This window comes from Phoenix dactylifera, chromosome 6 (genome assembly GCF_009389715.1).
Source record: "Phoenix dactylifera cultivar Barhee BC4 chromosome 6, palm_55x_up_171113_PBpolish2nd_filt_p, whole genome shotgun sequence".
Lineage (NCBI taxonomy): Eukaryota > Viridiplantae > Streptophyta > Magnoliopsida > Arecales > Arecaceae > Phoenix > Phoenix dactylifera.
This window is the reverse complement of record NC_052397.1, coordinates 4,275,001-4,291,775: the sequence shown is the minus strand read 5'-3', so window position 1 is coordinate 4,291,775 and position 16,775 is coordinate 4,275,001. Positions and strand designations below refer to the sequence as shown.

At 42.9% G+C, this 16,775-nt stretch overlaps 2 protein-coding genes across 3 annotated transcripts in view; both read right to left on the bottom strand.

Annotated features, from left to right (window-relative positions):
* Positions 1-3,746: 3,746 nt before the first annotated feature.
* LOC103702341 lies at positions 3,747-9,085 on the bottom strand. 2 transcript variants are annotated; one of them, XM_039127185.1, is made up of 5 exons: positions 9,019-9,085; positions 7,125-7,794; positions 6,527-6,844; positions 5,881-5,972; positions 3,747-4,724 (listed from the first exon to the last, which is right to left on the bottom strand). In XM_039127185.1, exons 2-5 carry the CDS (start codon positions 7,770-7,772, stop codon positions 4,121-4,123), a joined length of 1,662 nt encoding a protein of 553 aa, XP_038983113.1. In that variant the 5' UTR covers positions 7,773-7,794; positions 9,019-9,085; the 3' UTR covers positions 3,747-4,120. The 2 variants fall into 2 exon arrangements, with proteins under 2 accessions (XP_038983113.1, XP_026658630.1); XM_026802829.2 differs by having other exon boundaries at positions 7,125-9,080.
* Positions 9,086-10,479: 1,394 nt separating this feature from the next.
* LOC103705162 (ABC transporter B family member 19-like) overlaps positions 10,480-16,775 on the bottom strand; it is a 6,693-nt gene continuing 397 nt past the window's right edge. Inside the window, exons 1-9 of the mRNA XM_008788788.2 lie at positions 16,105-16,775; positions 15,951-16,005; positions 15,686-15,861; positions 14,761-14,925; positions 14,378-14,673; positions 13,975-14,291; positions 13,671-13,894; positions 11,611-13,527; positions 10,480-11,031 (exon numbers count right to left, since the gene is read on the bottom strand). The exon at positions 16,105-16,775 is cut by the window's right edge and continues 397 nt beyond it. Coding sequence (XP_008787010.2) covers positions 10,684-11,031; positions 11,611-13,527; positions 13,671-13,894; positions 13,975-14,291; positions 14,378-14,673; positions 14,761-14,925; positions 15,686-15,861; positions 15,951-16,005; positions 16,105-16,775 — 4,169 coding nt within the window. The 3' untranslated portion in view covers positions 10,480-10,683. The remainder of the gene's footprint in view (positions 11,032-11,610; positions 13,528-13,670; positions 13,895-13,974; positions 14,292-14,377; positions 14,674-14,760; positions 14,926-15,685; positions 15,862-15,950; positions 16,006-16,104) is intronic.

Sequence of the window (16,775 nt, the reverse complement as noted above, 5' to 3'; positions counted from 1 at the left end):
ACCAAACTTACAAGCAAGCCTCTAAATACTGGTGTTAGAACTCTTGACTCTCAGAGCATGACCTTGAAAACAAATGGAAAAGAATTACGAGATTCTAAAAGAGAGAGGAGGATGCCCATCTCAAAATCCTTGGTTATTGAATATTTAAAACTAGATTTTTATCCAAATTGTAAGATGAATGATCATGAATATTACGAAATGAGAGAATTTACCTGCTTTTATATATATGTTGGGTCTGTGCTTGTTGCATTTTTGAATTTGCTTGACTTGTCAACAAGTTCGAAACTTTGGCCTTTTTGTTTCCAACTAATTTCATTGCACTCGTGGCTGCCCAAAAAACTAAGCAAAGATATGTTCGTTGAGAAGCCTCCTTTACAGTTATCCACTGGAATATATATAGGCATGTACTATCGAAGTCCTCCGAGCATCTTTCAATTCTTTTTATGTTGCTATGTATGCGATGAGAGAAGATCTCCTTTTTTTTTTTTTTTTTTTTTTTTTTTTTTGCTAAAAAAAGGGAGCTGGGGGGAGGAAGGGACAAGCCCAACCCCGCGTAGCAGCCCCCACTGGGCCCCCCACCCCGCCAGGAGAATGTTCGATGCGGGCAAACCGGGTCGTGTGTTGGGCACGCCGACCTATTTTACTTATACCCTCCCCACCCGTGAGCCGGCTTGGTTACCCGACCCGACCCTCCCGGTGAGTACGTCACACCTGGCACCACCCAGGCTATCAGTCGACCAGTAGCACTTCCAGACCCCGTGTCCAGGCGTGGAGCATTCGGTCCCCAAATTTAATCGACGCCCGCGCGTTTCGAACCTGGAACCACTTGGTTGGAAGTAAACGCCCCGTTCCAACTGAGCTACCACCTTGGTGGCAGAGAAGATCTCCTTCCACAATATAAATTTGTAATAAGAATGATGATTTAATTTACTTCCTTGTAGTATTTTATATGATTCGACAACTTGCACATGCAACCACGCTCACAAATTAGATAACATGAACAGTAATTATTAAAGGTCAAAAACAAGCGCCATCTTTATTGTCCTCTTTGCGCAATGGGTCGGTGACAATGAAGAACAAGGAAAGAGAAGAATTTCGGATGGGTCCATTTTGGATGCAGGTGGCAGCTTGAGTCCAAATTTCACTACTTCCTATCGGATGCCCATTTGATTGGAATATATCGTGGAGATTTTGTGAGGACCCATGTACCCATGCGGGCATTTATATAGTGCTAAAAAATCTAAATAATATCTTTTAATTAGTATTTTTTGGTTGAGATCCTAAGTTATTATAAATAGTATCAGAACAGTCCGTCTTTTGGCTTGGCCTGCATGAGCTCGGTCTGCATGAGCTCGGCTTTCTGAGCTCGGTCTTGCTGTCGAATTTGGGTGCTTTAGTTGTATTTGTAGGGTGGCCCATTTGTCCCCCCAACAGATACAGTTAAAAAAGTCGAAAAATAATAAGTCCCGAAGTGCACCGAATAACCCCTCATTTCCACTCAAAGAATATCTTCAGAGTGATTGGCCACATATGAGATCACCCAATTGCCTGCCCCGTTGGTCTTTCTATATACATGTTTTGCTTGCAAGGCCATCCTACCACAGACCATAGCCCGGATATCCCTAAGCAGCGGGTGATAGTCGCCCACCCCACCCATATTCTGCTAGATCCAACCAATGACTGTCACTGAATCGCCCTCGAGCAATATAGCTCTAGCCTGCAACACCCACCGAACATAAATCAAGCTAGCCTAAGTAGCTCTCAGCTCAGCCTTAGGACCGAGGTGTCGAAGATCTAGCAACCACCAACCGCAATTATCCTGGACTCCGAACCTTTGATGATAAAGTACCTCCCCTTCTCCTATCATCTAGTACACATCCATTGAAATTTACCTTGAGGAAACTCAGGGGTGAGGGCTCTCAACTTAAAAACACCGTACAAGACGCTCCATGAGCAAGAGTAGAGCCCGGATATCCCGAGCTATTAAAGATCCATCCAATAGCTGCAATTGAGCAATCTTTGCTGCCTGGTAAGCACCCAGATCCTCCTCGCGCATTGGCACAGAGCAAGACGTGGTTCACTGACTCAACCACCTGGCATAAGGGGCACTGGGGGTGAATATCTAGACCCCTTCCACTCAGGACGAGTCTCGTCGGGAGCCAACCCCAGGCAACCTTTCAGAGAAATAAGCCCACCTTCAGGTACATGTCGAAGCGCCAGATCCAGGCACAATCCACCCCGGGTGCTGCTCGCTCTAGAGAATGTTGTAGACATCGCTCACCCTGACCCTGGATCTGCAGGTCGAGCTTTACACCCTCACATCGAGGCTGGCACATCGCGGAACTGGCAATGACCGAATCCTCTCCGCAAGCTGATCTCCAAATAGCTAGGTAATCTGGGTAGTATCCCACCCTGCCCCTTCGGGGCGAAGAAGATCGTAGACCCAAAGTCCTCCCAGGGCCTCGACATTGACCATAGCTGGCCAACGCTTAACTGGGAGCGAGTCAAGACTAAAGAAACTACAAGCAAATGGAAGAGTAACTCCGGCGCCTCGCCGGTACCAGTGGCGAAGTTCCTCCGGGCATGCGGCGGAGTCGGATGGAGCAAGGGTCAAGTTTTATGAAACATGATCCATTCTATGTGGATCTCTTTGATGGAAATGGGTCAAGTTTCTAAGTTAGCAACGATTTGGTTGGACCGGGAGGAGTTAGACCGCACCCAATTATATATACATATTCCTCACCCATTTATTCCCCAGATGGATTGAATGCTAGCCCAAAATATTGTATAGTTATCGCTAATTGAGCTGGTGTGGCCTTGTAGTACCATGGGGATGAACCCAGACCACAACCTTACCTCTTTAATTAGTGCACCCTGGGTTCTCATCTGTTGGGTAGAAGTAGACCACAAACTGGCCTCCTTTTTGAATTTGGAGAGACCCACATTCTTTCCATCCTGATCCTGCAAGGTGAAGGGGGCGCATCACCTTTGGACACCTACAAGCATTCATTCAAATCTTTCAGAACTATTAGCTCCAGCACTTGAAAAGAAGAACGAAAAGAAACAAAGTAGAGTCACATGACCCAAGTTTAAAAGTTAGCTATATACGCTATTGCTCCCTAATGTCCAGGTGCTTGAAACGAAGTAATGTTAAGTTTATGCATCCAACAAAGAAATTGCCTAGGCGTTAGGGTGGGAAAAGTTTTCCTGACAACATAAATCAAGAGATTTGAAGGTAGAAACTTATGTGGAGTTGATGTATTGTTATGTGTAAAGAAGAGAGCATGTACCTTAGCACAAATGGGTGTCCTTGCAGGGAAAGTAGAACATGGTATGGATGGGGTGGTAGGGGTGGAGAGCTTGGATCCATACACTTGGGAATGTGATGACTTGGAGAGGATGGTGAGAGTTGGGGAGAGTGGATCCTTCTTGGAGATTGGAGCTTAGAGGAAGGGGAATAAGTGTTTGGAGAGAAAGAGAGAGGTGCAGGCCATTGGGAGGCAAATGGGGGTTCTTTAAGGCCTCGTTCTCTCTTCTCGGGGAGAGGAGATGGTGGGTTTAAGACAGACGCACGCACGCACGCACGCACAGATATATATGTATGTATGTATGTATCATATATGTATGTATGTACACACACACATATATATATATCTGTGAGCCTATTTTTGTTTTCCAGGAAAGTTCGTCAATTTCAAGGAATTTTCAGTTCCAAAGAGGAGGCTCATCAACAAAGAAAGAATAGATAAAATAACAATTACACAAACTTTCTTGAACATGAAGAAAAGAATAACTTTACAAGAATAATTGAAATATATAAATACTACCATCTCCCTTCTGAGGAGCCAAACAAAGGCCTCCTTATTTGTTCTGAGTGAGAAAACAGAGTTTCCTGTACACTATTCTATTGAGATATACTGACAACATCATGTCAGGCCAGCATGATCACCGAAGAATATGTACACATAGGAAAGCAGATCCACAAACTTTTCTTCATTCTGAGTTTTGTTCTGAAACCATTTACATTAACAGGCTCTTCCACCAGTCCATTTTGGAATTTGTAGCCTAGTAGTTTCAACGGCTAAAAGCCATCATTTTACCAACATGATGCAAGCAAATATCAATTGCTTCGGCTTTCAAGAGCTGATGCAGCTGATTCCACATGGCCAAGTAAGCAAGCATAGATCTTCTGCTTCAACCGATCGATAGTCTCTGTTTCAGTGCCTACCTCATTCCGGAGCTGTTCCAGCCAATCATTTGCGTCCTTTAACTGTGACAGTGTGACTGCGATTCGCTCATCTGATTCCTTTGAGTGCCCTCCAGCACGATCTTTTGCGCCCTTCTTCACTCTGGACTCTGCATGGAATCCAGTATCCAAGGCACCTTCCAAGAAATTCAAAAACCATGACTGTGTTTCCTTTCTGAGAGTATCCCTGACTTCTTGTATCTCTTTGAAACCATCCCCTCTTGCCCACTCTAGTTTTTCATTTCCATAAGATTCCTCCGGGAACTTTGGAGCATTTATAACATTTCTACTGTTAGGTAGTGAAGTCTTTTTACTCAGCTTCTCTTTATCTGAAGGTGCTTGTTTAGGCATCTGAAAGGAGTTATCTTTCTGAATGGCGATATTTGGATGATCTATGAGCCGGTGAAGTGAAAAGAACTTTGTAAGGGAGACATGGGGATTATCCTCGGTAGCAGACTTGCGTAGATCAGCAAATATGCTGAACAAATTATAATAGTCAGAGCAAAATCAAGATAGTACAAAGTCACATTACTTTATTCTTGACACATAATTTCACTGCTCAAATATAGTGATGTCTATTTCTTAATGTGATCTGAAGATGTTCATATAAGCCTCAGACAACATAAATAATAGAAGTCCTTTAGTTTATGAGCATTAATTGTGGTAAAAAAAATGTTTGCGAGTTTTGTAAATGATGTCATTTAGGGGAAAGCTTATTCATGCATACATTGCAAGTGGCATCATCTGGTATCCTGGATATAACATGCCACCTCCAGGCAATTTTCAGCGTGCATGAGAAAAAATATTTCCATAAACAGATAAGAATGATATTACCACAGGGACAAATTTGAAATCAATGAGCAGAGCAAAGATAGTGGATGTGCTGGAAATTGACATACTATAATAAAATGACTAAATGGATCGAATTATTCCCTTCCAATTTTCTCTGGAAATTAACATACTACAATAAAAGACCTAAATGGATTCAATTATTCCCTTCGAATTTTCATAGGCAACTTTCGACAATGGAGGTGCATGCTAAGATTTCGAGCTATCTATTTAAGTGCATTATGAAGGAAGCATTACCTATAAATTTGGTTTTACAACTTAATGTCATGCAATGTTTGCGAGCCTTGATGCAACGATAATATTATTTTATTATAAAGTGGGTGTCATAGGCTCAAAACACAAAAGCATGCTCTCCACACACGGGTTAAGGCTGCATACATCTAACCCTCACAGACCATGCTGTGGCGGAAACCTTATACACCGGGATGCCCTTTTAACTTACTGTCATGCAAAAAAAGAACAATCTTCCAAAATTTCTCTATTCCTTGATTGAGCCAATGTGAAGAGCAAAGAGAACAAAGTTTTGTACATGTTTTACATTCATCTACTTAAATGAAGCCAAGAGGTATATTGGGAAAAAATATCATCTACTTTTAGCATTTCCATTTTTTAAATATCATTTCCTAACAAGAAGGCCCGTAGGCTTGGATGAAAATCTACTATATCCTAATGTAAAAGATACAAAGTAAGTGATTTGGTTTACAAACCTGACTTGGTAACATATCCCAATCTAAATTCAATGGATAATGAATTAGGATAAAAAACATCCTAAAAGATATGCTCACCTCAGGCCCTTGACAAGAGCTGCAGCTGCAGTTGCTTCTCTCTGAGCCTCAGCTGCTACAAGAAAAGCCATATTTTTCCTTCTCACAATTCCCTATTAAGAAACTTAAGAAATAAGTGAGAGAGAAGAAAAGAGAACTTTTCAGGCAGACTAAACAGCATTGTGTAAAATTAAAACAAATGGAGTTTTAATGGAGAGATCAAATATTCGTTTGATAGACATGGCTACATGTTTGAACCATCCTGCCATTTGATCAGTGTAACAAGTTCAAAATATGTAGAGGATCGGTACTTAAGAACAAAATGGACGGCGAAACTTGTCACTACAAGGTTTTCAGTAATCTTGCTAATAAAATTAGTATTATATGTGTCGCTAAGACTGCACATACATTAATAACCACATATGTACATACATGCATGTATTTATGTATGTTATTGTAAGTGTTTATATTATGTATGTGTAGATATATGGATGGATAGATACACGGATATATGTATAACAAAACTGTGCAAAATGTCAACTGGTCTCGATGAAATCCACCTAGGCCAAATGTTTTTAATTCACAATGTACTCTACTTTTGTTGTAGATCCATGAAACTACCATGTATGAATTGACATGGGCAAGACCTATTTTACAAATCAAATACCTTGCCAGGTTTGATTAGGTTGGAAGGAAGAGAGTCCCAAGGCATGTTATCCACAACTCTTCTTCTACTATTGCTCAAAGAAGACGAATGGAAGTTGGAGGGTGTCCTCTGCTTTATGATGGAAGTATTTTTAGTTGATGAGTTCTTTGTAGGTGTTGAAGCCTCTTTTTGACTGCCCTCAGTATAGTCTTGCTTCACCTTTACAGCATTGCTCTGATTGCGAAGTGTTGGGGACTCCTTTTGACTTCCCTCAGAGGACTCTTGCTTCACTTTTATGTTATTCTGATAGCCAGAGGTAGTAGTAGTAGAAGGCCATACCTGTAATACTAATACCAAATATAATCATCGATCATCTTAAAATTCAATTTTCAACAATCAAACTTATTGTTGAATATTTTTTAACACTGAAAGAAAAGTACTAACAGATTCTTTGATGTTGTGAACTGGGATCGCATATTTATCAAGGTCAGCTATAACAAAAGGATCTATAAAACTAACGACAGCAGAGCTTATTGGTTATGGATATATTATTGTGAGGTAAATATGGTAGTTGTGCTCTGTATACTACTTCAGTGTGAACAATTAAGCACATGCATACCTGAGATTTTAGCTCTTGCTTGCTTTTAGAAGCAACAATCTTCTTCTGCGGCTCAACATCACTTGCATTACCATTAACTTTATCGCCAGCAGCATTAGAATCCGAGCCAGCGCTCTTTGCATTGATGCTCGAAACACCCTGCATGTATCGAGAAGAAACGACAGCCTTCTCCTCTTTAATGACCACCCTACGTTTTGGGCTTTCCTTCTCTCCATCAGATAACTCACTTGATTTAAAAGTGTTCGTTTCATTATCCTGTGCTTGCGGAATATCAGGAGGTACTATCATATGCATTAGATCCTTAGGATTCCCCATACATGGGTTTCTCCCAGGCAACGGGCGCACCCCAATAAGGACAGGAACTGGGGTCCCAGCCTCTATTCTGTCGACATATATAAATTGTCCAAGTTGCAGTTTGTTTGTCAAGATGAGCTCATTGTCATCTTTTGACAGAGAAACATATGTGGAATGGGAAGAATCAGAAACTTTTATGAAGAATCCATGGTCTGGCCATAACTCTGAGCCAGTTATAGCAGGCACAATGCTGATCACTTGTAGAAGAATGGACCGGTATTCTCCACATACTTTTACATCAGAATTTATGTTCTTGAGAAGCTTTATTAATACTCCTGGGGTAAGGGATGCCATTTCTCCCTGCTCCCTTTTCCTTCTGACCACGTCTAAGCACATGGTATTAGCGCTATGTCATAATAAAGGCGAGACCAAGAATATCATTGTTTCCAGCTATGCAATGAAACACTGAAAAAATGGATTAAAAAAGGTACCCCAAATGTATAATTATTGGGTCAAAAGGTTGGCATGAACCTAAAAGTTCGATACAGAATGACAATTCTCCGGGCAGACTTTTGCAAAATGGAGGCAGACTAATGTACAAGGTATCAGAAGACCATACAAGTTCTTGAGAATCTATTTGAACTTTGATATTGCATTTAAGTCGAGTGTTCACATTACAAGAAGCGGTTTTTTTTTCCCCCAAAAAGTGACTTAGATCTTCAGATGCTTGAGCTGTGATAAGCCCAAGGACCATTCATGGGTCTGAAGGTAAAGAAATATCTTTCTACAAGAAACATTTAATTTTGAAGGATAACGTATGAAAATTATTCATCTTTTGAGTATAAAACTCCTCGTTCCAAAAGAAACTAAAGAATGAAAAAGAACTGCAAATCTCTAATTTGTTTGCATACCAACAAATACATCAGCAACCAGAGATGCATAAGATAGGCCTAGGAACCATTCATAATATTGAAAATAAATAATGAAAGATGACATAGTAGCAAGAGACAATCATATCATATGAAGCAGTTGAGCTAAAACTTAAAAAATTAAAAAATAAATAATAGTGATATGCTTCAGTTCAAATAGCACTTTACCCATTCACAGTTTTGAAGGCAAAGTAGGGACTTGCTGGTCAGAAATATTTAATTATAGAAGAGGATACAATAGAAAAAAAATAGTTGTATAATTAGAAGTAGCTAGAATGGAACAAAAGAGAGAACATCGAAAATATTAACTCGAACAGGCCCAAGAACCAGTCATGGATGCGAGGAAATGACTTCATCTCTGCTGACTATTAACCTCCTTGACACCCAAGAGAAGCGCAATCGGAAAATGTCGAAAAGAAACTATTTTGGCTCATTTTAACTCAAATACAACCAAAGAAGCTTCCCACTAGGAACCTATTCTGTGTAAGCATAACACAATATCAAAGATAATGAGCAATCAAAAATTCAAAGAAAAACAAAAGGAGGAAAGATATTTTCATCTTAACTCCTGCAATTCATGAATGTTGAAGGAAATGTGGGATATCATTGACCAAGAATTATATCTATTTTGAACCAAAAAATTTAAAAAAAAAAACTGAGAAAATGCATACCTTTTGGAAGAACTCGAAGCCAAGGAATGTGGGAGAGCTGTGGTAATTCTGATGTGCCGTTCTCAGCCCACTTATTCTCTTGCTCGGCCGTCACCCGCCAAGGTAAGCGCAACTGGTCCCCCGTGCCTTTCAAGCGAGAATTCCCAAAATGTCCCCTTTCCTCTCCAACGGTCACCTAAGTTGACCAAAATGACCAACATACCCTCAAATTCAAGGGCCTGTAGACACGTGTAGCAAGGATCCAAGCCGTTCTTTGAGATTAACGATGGAGATTGGAGGGTATTTTTGGAATTTAAAAGGTTGGGGCGTCCCTTTCGAGCAGAGGAGAACTGGGGAGCCGTGGTTCTCTTTTGGATGGATCCATGCACCGGAAACCGGTGCGCAGTCGTAATCTCGTGAGATGGTGGGTTAAGTTGGCATGGGCCAAATGTGGCCCATTAGGATTATGAGACAATATTTTCCATTTGCTTATCACGATATGTTTTTCAGTTTTTGGGCTTGGATTGAGTTAATTGATCACCCACCTCTGACTTTTTGGACTTTTATTATATTTGAGGTGCAACTGTTTGGTCTGGTTCAACTTTGTCAAGCTCACCTAACTCTTGCCATCTTGTTTGTAGACTTGTGGCTGTCCTTGCTATGTGAGAGGATTGCATGCATTCAGATTGCACAAACCAGGATTTGATCCCATATGGTGCATGGTCATGTCAGCATGAAGTGGTGTAATTCAGTTCAAGCGCTTTGGGTTGGTGTAATCGGTACAAAGTGGAGTAGCTTATGATAGTTCAAACATGTTTTTGAGGTGGCTAGGTGCAAGTTGCGCAAATTGTCACAATCTAGTATGATTTGATCGTGACCTATTTGGATTTTTTTCAATACCATGCTAATTCAACTTGCACTATGTCAGCATGCTCAACAAGGATACTTTGATAATTTAAAAGATAAAAAATAAACGAACAAAACAAACGAAGAAAAAAAAAACAATCTTCTTATAATAAGGTGCAGCATGCCATGTCTCTCCTATCTTTGATCGAGCAACCAACTTAAGTCTTGATCTATCACATCTCAATATCTAGTATGCGATATTTTTATAATTTTCTTTACTAAACCTTTATTAATACTTTCTCAACATTTCGCTTCAATTCTCTTTCTTTTGCACAGAGAACTAGAAGAAGAGAAAAAAGAGAAGACAATTATGATGATGAAGACAAATGCTTGCATTGGTTGGTATGATGCCTTTAACATTTTGCTTTAATTTTTTTTCTTTTGCACGAAGAAGAAGAAGAAGAAGAAGAAGAGAGAAAAAGTAGACAATTATGATGATGAAGACAAAAGCTTGCATTTGTTGGTTTGATGCCTTTAGAATTCCTCACATGAGTGTCCTCTCACTGCTGACTCTAGGGGTATAAAAGGCTTTTGCGCAAATGGAGCAGAATCAATTAATGCTTTAAAAAAGCGAACCCTCCCATGATTATACTGGCATCTCACTTGATTGCCCTAGGAAACATACATTATGATCATGCCTTCAACAACTCGCTAAGAATTTATGGAAATCCAAGGCAGGTTATCAGAAAACAGAACAAGTACACAACAGGATACGGTGACAATTTGTATATTGCTGGTATCCAAAATAATAGTAATAATAAAAAAGGCTCTTCGGATTTCTTAGGGGAGTGCTTGGGCCTCCATTTCTGCTCGAACCATTGCAGCATACATCCCATCGAGATGGTTCGCGAGTAATGCATCATGGCTTCCAAACTCGGCGACTTTGCCATCCCGAACCACAGCGATGCTGTCTGCCTCTTTGATTGTTGCAAGCCTATGTGCTACGATGATCGTCGTAGCACGTCTCGATACCTCCTTCAAGGCCTCCTGGACATGCTTCTCAGATTCTACGTCCAATGCACTGGTTGCCTCGTCCAACAATAGAATTCTGGATCGCTTCAGGATTGCGCGTGCGATTGCTATCCTCTGCTTCTGACCGCCCGATAGCTGGACGCCACTCTCCCCTACCTGTTCAACATTTTACTCGAATTCAGAAAATCGTATGGTATGAAGCTCATTTCCCTCAACTTTGTATGAAAGCCCCATGGAAGCTATGATTAAGGTGTGTCCCTGCGTGATGATTGTTCTATCCATATGCGTTTGTGTGTGTACTCACCCTCCTTGCATTTCCTTTTCCAAGCTTTGGAGAGAGAAGCAAGAGTATATTGAAAATATCAATCTAATTGGTTAGTGATGAGAGTGTTGGACCTCAACTTTTATAAATTTAGTTTCCTCAAATTTTACGTAAGTAAACCTGAAAACAGTATTACAAGAAATACATATTAGGAATATATGAAATATCTCTTTGGTTCTTAGAGTTTTTTGCAAATTTGTGAAATTGTGGGATGTTTTAGAGAAACCGGGGAGATTTTTGCCAAAATAACTTAGAGACCAGCCCAATGATATTCTATGGGCCTAGGATGTCATAGTCCAAGTACAGTATTTCGAGGAATAACTAGCATAATTAAAGTTTTTTTTTCTTTTTTGGTGAAGCTTAACCAAATTGAATCTAACATGAGGAAATTGGGAAGAGAGCAGGGCGCTTACCTGAGTTTCATATCCTTGGGGCAGCCCACTTATGAACTTGTGGATATGGGCCTCCTTTGCGGCCTCCTCTATCTCAGCCCATGAAGCTTTTGGGCCCCCGAATGCAATATTCTCTCTGATTGTTCCTCCAAAGAGGGCCGGCTCCTGGCCCACTAAGGCGCACTCTCCCCTCAGCCACTTCACATCCATCTCCCTCACATCCACCCCACCCACCATAACTCTTCCAACATCAGGATCGTAGAATCGCTGCACCAGCCATATCACCGTCGACTTGCCGCTTCCGCTGCCGCCAACAACCGCCACCGTGCTCCCTGCCTTCACCTTCATGGAGAAGTCCCTCAGCACCATCACGTAAGGCCTCGTTGGGTATGCGAATGTCACCCTCTTCAGCTCCACGTCAAGCAACTTTCCCCCCTTCATCACCCTCCCATTCTGTCGATCGCCATTGATCAATGGCCTACGTTTCACGATTGAAAACACCCTGTCAATTGCCATTGGTGCCCCAGAGGTGTCAGGGGCCAGGCCCGCTAGCTGGCCCACAGCGAATGAGCTAAGGACCAATATCAAAAATATCTTGTACACATCGCCAAAATTCGAAAGTCTCTTCTTGATCAGGTATGCACCAACAAATAGGGTCAGGGTGTAGGCAGCATACATGGCCCCCTGGGAGAGCCCAAGCCCAAGGCCCATGATCTGCGACCGCTTCATGGACTTGCTAGTGGGCTCGGACAAGGCTTGCTCAAATGATGACGCGATCTTTTCTTGGGCCGAGAATGTCATTACCGTCCGAATGTTGGACACGGCGCCGGCTGCAATAGTGCTCGCACGTGCGTACGCGCTGTTGTCTAATTTGGGCCCTACATTAATGAGCAGGCTCAAGTAGCTAGCACCTAGGGTAAAGGGAGTCAAGGCCACTGCAACAAGTGTTAACCTCCAATCGAGGATGAAAGATATGCCGAGCCCAACTGCTGCTGAGCCCAAGCCCATTAAGAGGATTGAGTAGCGGTCACCGAGCATGGACCGGAAGGCGGTGCAGTCCGCCGAGAGCCTCGAGACCAATACACCTGCCGAGTTCTCCTCGAAGTCAAACCAGCCAGGCTCCTGCCGGAGAATCGACTGGAAAAGAAGGTTGCAGACCTTGACCGTGAGCCGGGTTCCAGCCCACCCGCAGAAGCCTTGCTGGCCAGTCATGGAGACAATGCTGGCTAGGCCCAGGCCCACCAGGCCTAGTGCCAGGTAGCCCACATCTCTCTTCATCTTGGCGCCGTCCTCGTCGAAGTAGAGTTGGAGTGCCAGGCCGAGAAGTAGTGGGAAGATGGAGAGGATGGCGCCGGCATTTATACCCAAAAGAAACCCGACGACGAGGAGTGGAAGCTCCGGTCTCTGAAGGGCCCACAGCTCTGAAGTGGTGTAAGGTTTGGTTGGATATTGTACCTCTATTTTGCCCTCTTCTTCTTCTACCACTTGCATGGATTTCACGTACTTGGATCCTGAGAGGTCATGCTCTGACTGGTCAACCAAGCTGGTCTGACGGGCCTTGTGCTGTGGGTTGGGCCAATTGGGCCGAAGATCACCATCGTTCCCGATGTTATTGGATGCGGCGAGCTTCACTAGGCTGGCATAAGGCCCAGCCCGGCCCATGAGGTCTCGGTGGCAGCCGGATTCAACAATAGATCCATGGTCGAGGACAACAATGGTGTCGGCATTCCGGACCGTAGCTAGGCGGTGGGCGATGATAATGGTGGTCCGACCAACAGATATGCGGTCGATGGCTTGTTGGACTACAACCTCAGACTCAGAGTCCAGTGCACTTGTGGGCTCGTCGAGGAGGAGTATCCGGGGATTCCTTACCATTGCCCGAGCCAATGCAATTCTTTGCTTCTGGCCGCCGGAGAGTTGTGCTCCACGATCACCAACCTAGCCGAAGAACATCAAATAGCAGAGTCCCGATCATGATGTCAAATTTGGCTATAGCAATTATGCATATGCATGCATGCATGCAAAACTACATAGTTGTAGATACATGAATGTTCGTACATTTTACAAGTATATGGCATCACCTGGGTGTCATAGCCCTCCGGAAGGCCGGAGATGAAGGTGTGGGCATTGGCAGCCACACATGCAGCAATGGCTTCCTTCTTGGTGGCATTCACCTTTCCCACCATCACATTCTCAAGTATGGAGGTTGGTAAGAGCATGGGCTCTTGGCCCACCAGCCCCATCTGCTCCCTCAGCCACTTCAGCCTAAGAGTCCTTATATCATGACCATCCAAACAGATTGATCCTGCCAATACATAATAATGGCGTCAGGCTAAGGGGTACGATTTTTGAAAGGACTGGTACGTCAGCATTGAGCTCCCTAACCTTGGTCTGGATCATAGAACCTCTCTATGAGAGCAAAAATGGTGGATTTGCCGCCCCCACTGGCTCCGACCAGGGCTACAGTCTTGGATGCAGGGATGGTGAGGTTGAAGTCCCGAAGGATCGGCGCTTGAGGGCGAGAAGGGTACGCAAACTTGATTCCTTTGAACTCAATCCGGCCCTTAGTAGATGAGAGTGTCCTTCCTTCAGAGCTGTAGGGATCGATCTCAGGAACCCTGTCGATGATCTCAAACACCCTGCTTGCTGCCACAGTTCCTTGTGCAAATTGTGCAAAATATGATAGTGACAAAGCTAACCCCCTGTAAAAAAAAAACAAAAGTATCAAATAATCCAAGTATGATATGGTTCTGCACCAGAGAAAAAGAGAGAGAAATTATGGTGCCACCTTCCGCCAACATTGACAGCAAAGAAGCAAGCAATGGCTGCTCCTCCAGTGATCTCACCCTTGGCAACCAGCAGAGACCCATACCAGAAGGCGAGAGCCCACTGCGAGTAGGTAACTAAATAGATCACTCCCACTCCAGCTCCCTTGGCAAACCCAATCTTCATCCCGATCGGAGACGACTTCTCGAGGCACCTGGCATACTTGTTGGCTATTTGATCCTCCATCACGAACGACAGCACGGTCCTGATCGAGCTAATTGCTTGCTGAGCTACGTTGGTGGCTTTTTGATATGAAGCCTATTGGCCAATTCACGTAAAAACTTCAGCAAGACATGATAAGCATTTGGCTGTGGACAGAATTATGGGCATTTGGTTGTATCTAACCTCTTCCTTGGCAGTGAGGCCAACATACACTGCCTTGTAAGCAATGCCACAGAGCATCATCAATGGTGTCACGGAGAAAACAACGAAGGCCACTTTCCATGCCTTAATGAAGCCCACCAAGTAGCCGCAGATGAAGGTGAAAATGTGATGAACAAAATGTGCCATCTAGATCCGAATGGTTATGTGAACAACGAAATGAAATATGCTTTGGTTAGTTTTTTTTTTTGGCAGTGTTATAAGGATAAATTTGGGTGCTAGAAGATGAAGAGAGGAAAAATGTTAAGAAAGAAAGAGTCAAGCATGCTCGGGCTGAGGGTTTCTGGTCACGTGTAGGTCTAGCATTCCTATACTTAATTAATTATGTCGTCGAAATTAACAACCTCCAAGGCTAAGTTTTTTTAATGTGAGCTCTTTATTTATTTGGTGGACTCCAAGGTCAGACAAAATCATATTCACAAAGCCATAAAGATACCCAAATCCAGTTCATCTTCCTCGCTCTCTCGGGGCGTGACTCTCGATGTAAAGAAAAAACTTGGGAGGCAGGTTTGGTAGTATGTTCGGCCGGCCTTCCAATGGCCAAAGAATCCCAACAAAACCAATACCTCTTTGAAGTCAAAACGCAAAACTTTGTTATTCAAATGCATATATTATATCGCAATATGTTCTCATCGTCATGATGTTTGCAAATTGCCCTTCCCTAGTAGTCCATCACATAACAAATCCAAAATATAAATCAGCTTTTCACCTTACAAATTAACCATAAACAAGAACAGCATAGACCTTCTGTATACTAGTCATCAAACTTTCATTCACCTATATGATAACAATAAAAGAATTCATGGCAGGCATAAACAGAGAAAAAAATGCTGACGGCCTTTTGTAATATCAGTAAAAAAGGAAAAAAAAAGGGGATAAAAAGACATACCTTCTCCCCAATTACTTCCTGGATCTGTGCAACATCACTGGATATCCCATGCATCACATCCCCAGTGCTAACTTCGGTATCGAAGAACCCAATATCCTGCCTAAGTATGCCTCTTAAGTACTCTCTTCGAATCCTTTGCGCTGACCTTTCCCCCACCATTCTCCAACAAGTGATCTCTGCACTCCAGAAACTCAATTTATCAAAACCGGGTATACTACACAACCAATCTATCATCTTTATATATTCCACTCTCGCTCTCTCTTACCCATATATGCTCCAATCGCCACTAATGCCGCAAGTGCACCCATATAAAGGCAAATCTACAGCACATCCAACGACAAAGTAGAAAAGTTGATCAGCATGAAAAATTTGATAGTTGAAATGTACTGGTGAGATAATAATCGCGCAGCATTTGATACCGTCTGGACGTCCTTCATCATCTGGGCCTTGTCATTTACCGACTCCAATGCAATCTTGTTGACAAAATCTCCAAACAAATAGGAGTACCAAGGAAGGGATCCTCCGTTGATCAAAGCTCCTATGCAGCCTAAGAAAATAAGAACCAAGTCCGACGTTGTCGAATATTTGAACAAGCTAAATAGACCCACAGGAGGAGTAACCCTCACATCCTCCTCCTCCTCCTCCTCATCATCATCATCTTCATCACCATATCCATCATCATCATACTCATGCATATTGTACCCGTGATGCCCATGTCCATCTCCATACGTCGAACTGAGGTCATGACCATGTCTATCTCCATGACTATAACTTACTTCACCATCACGGCGCCTCCTCGGTGTTACGTAGATATGATCGGTATCGTGAACATGAGAGAAGGATACGTCATGCAAATGATCATCATGATGTTGATGATGGTTCAAGGAATGATCGATCCTTGCAGAGTGCAGGCTATTTCGGGGAGCGATGAGCTCTGGCACACTGTAATCGACCATGCTCAGCTCATCGAGACCAGCCAAGGAGGCGTCGGTGCCGGTTGTGCTGGCTCGGCCTCCTCGACCTTGAAAGACTCCCAAGTTTGTGAATATAGAAGACGTGCTCGCATCATGGTTGCGCCTGCTGAACTCCC

What these genes read in the sequence shown, in the direction of transcription:
- LOC103702341 (XM_026802829.2), bottom strand. Translation starts at nt 7,814, where the DNA reads ATGTGCTTAGACGTGGTCAGAAGGAAAAGGGAGCAGGGAGAAATGGCA. An exon ending in AGCAAGAGCTAAAATCTCAG is followed by an intron (nt 6,845 to 7,124) that starts GTATGCATGTGC and finishes TTAGTATTACAG; the next exon opens with GTATGGCCTTCTACTACTAC. An exon ending in GCTCTTGTCAAGGGCCTGAG is followed by an intron (nt 4,725 to 5,880) that starts GTGAGCATATCT and finishes TAATTTGTTCAG; the next exon opens with CATATTTGCTGATCTACGCA.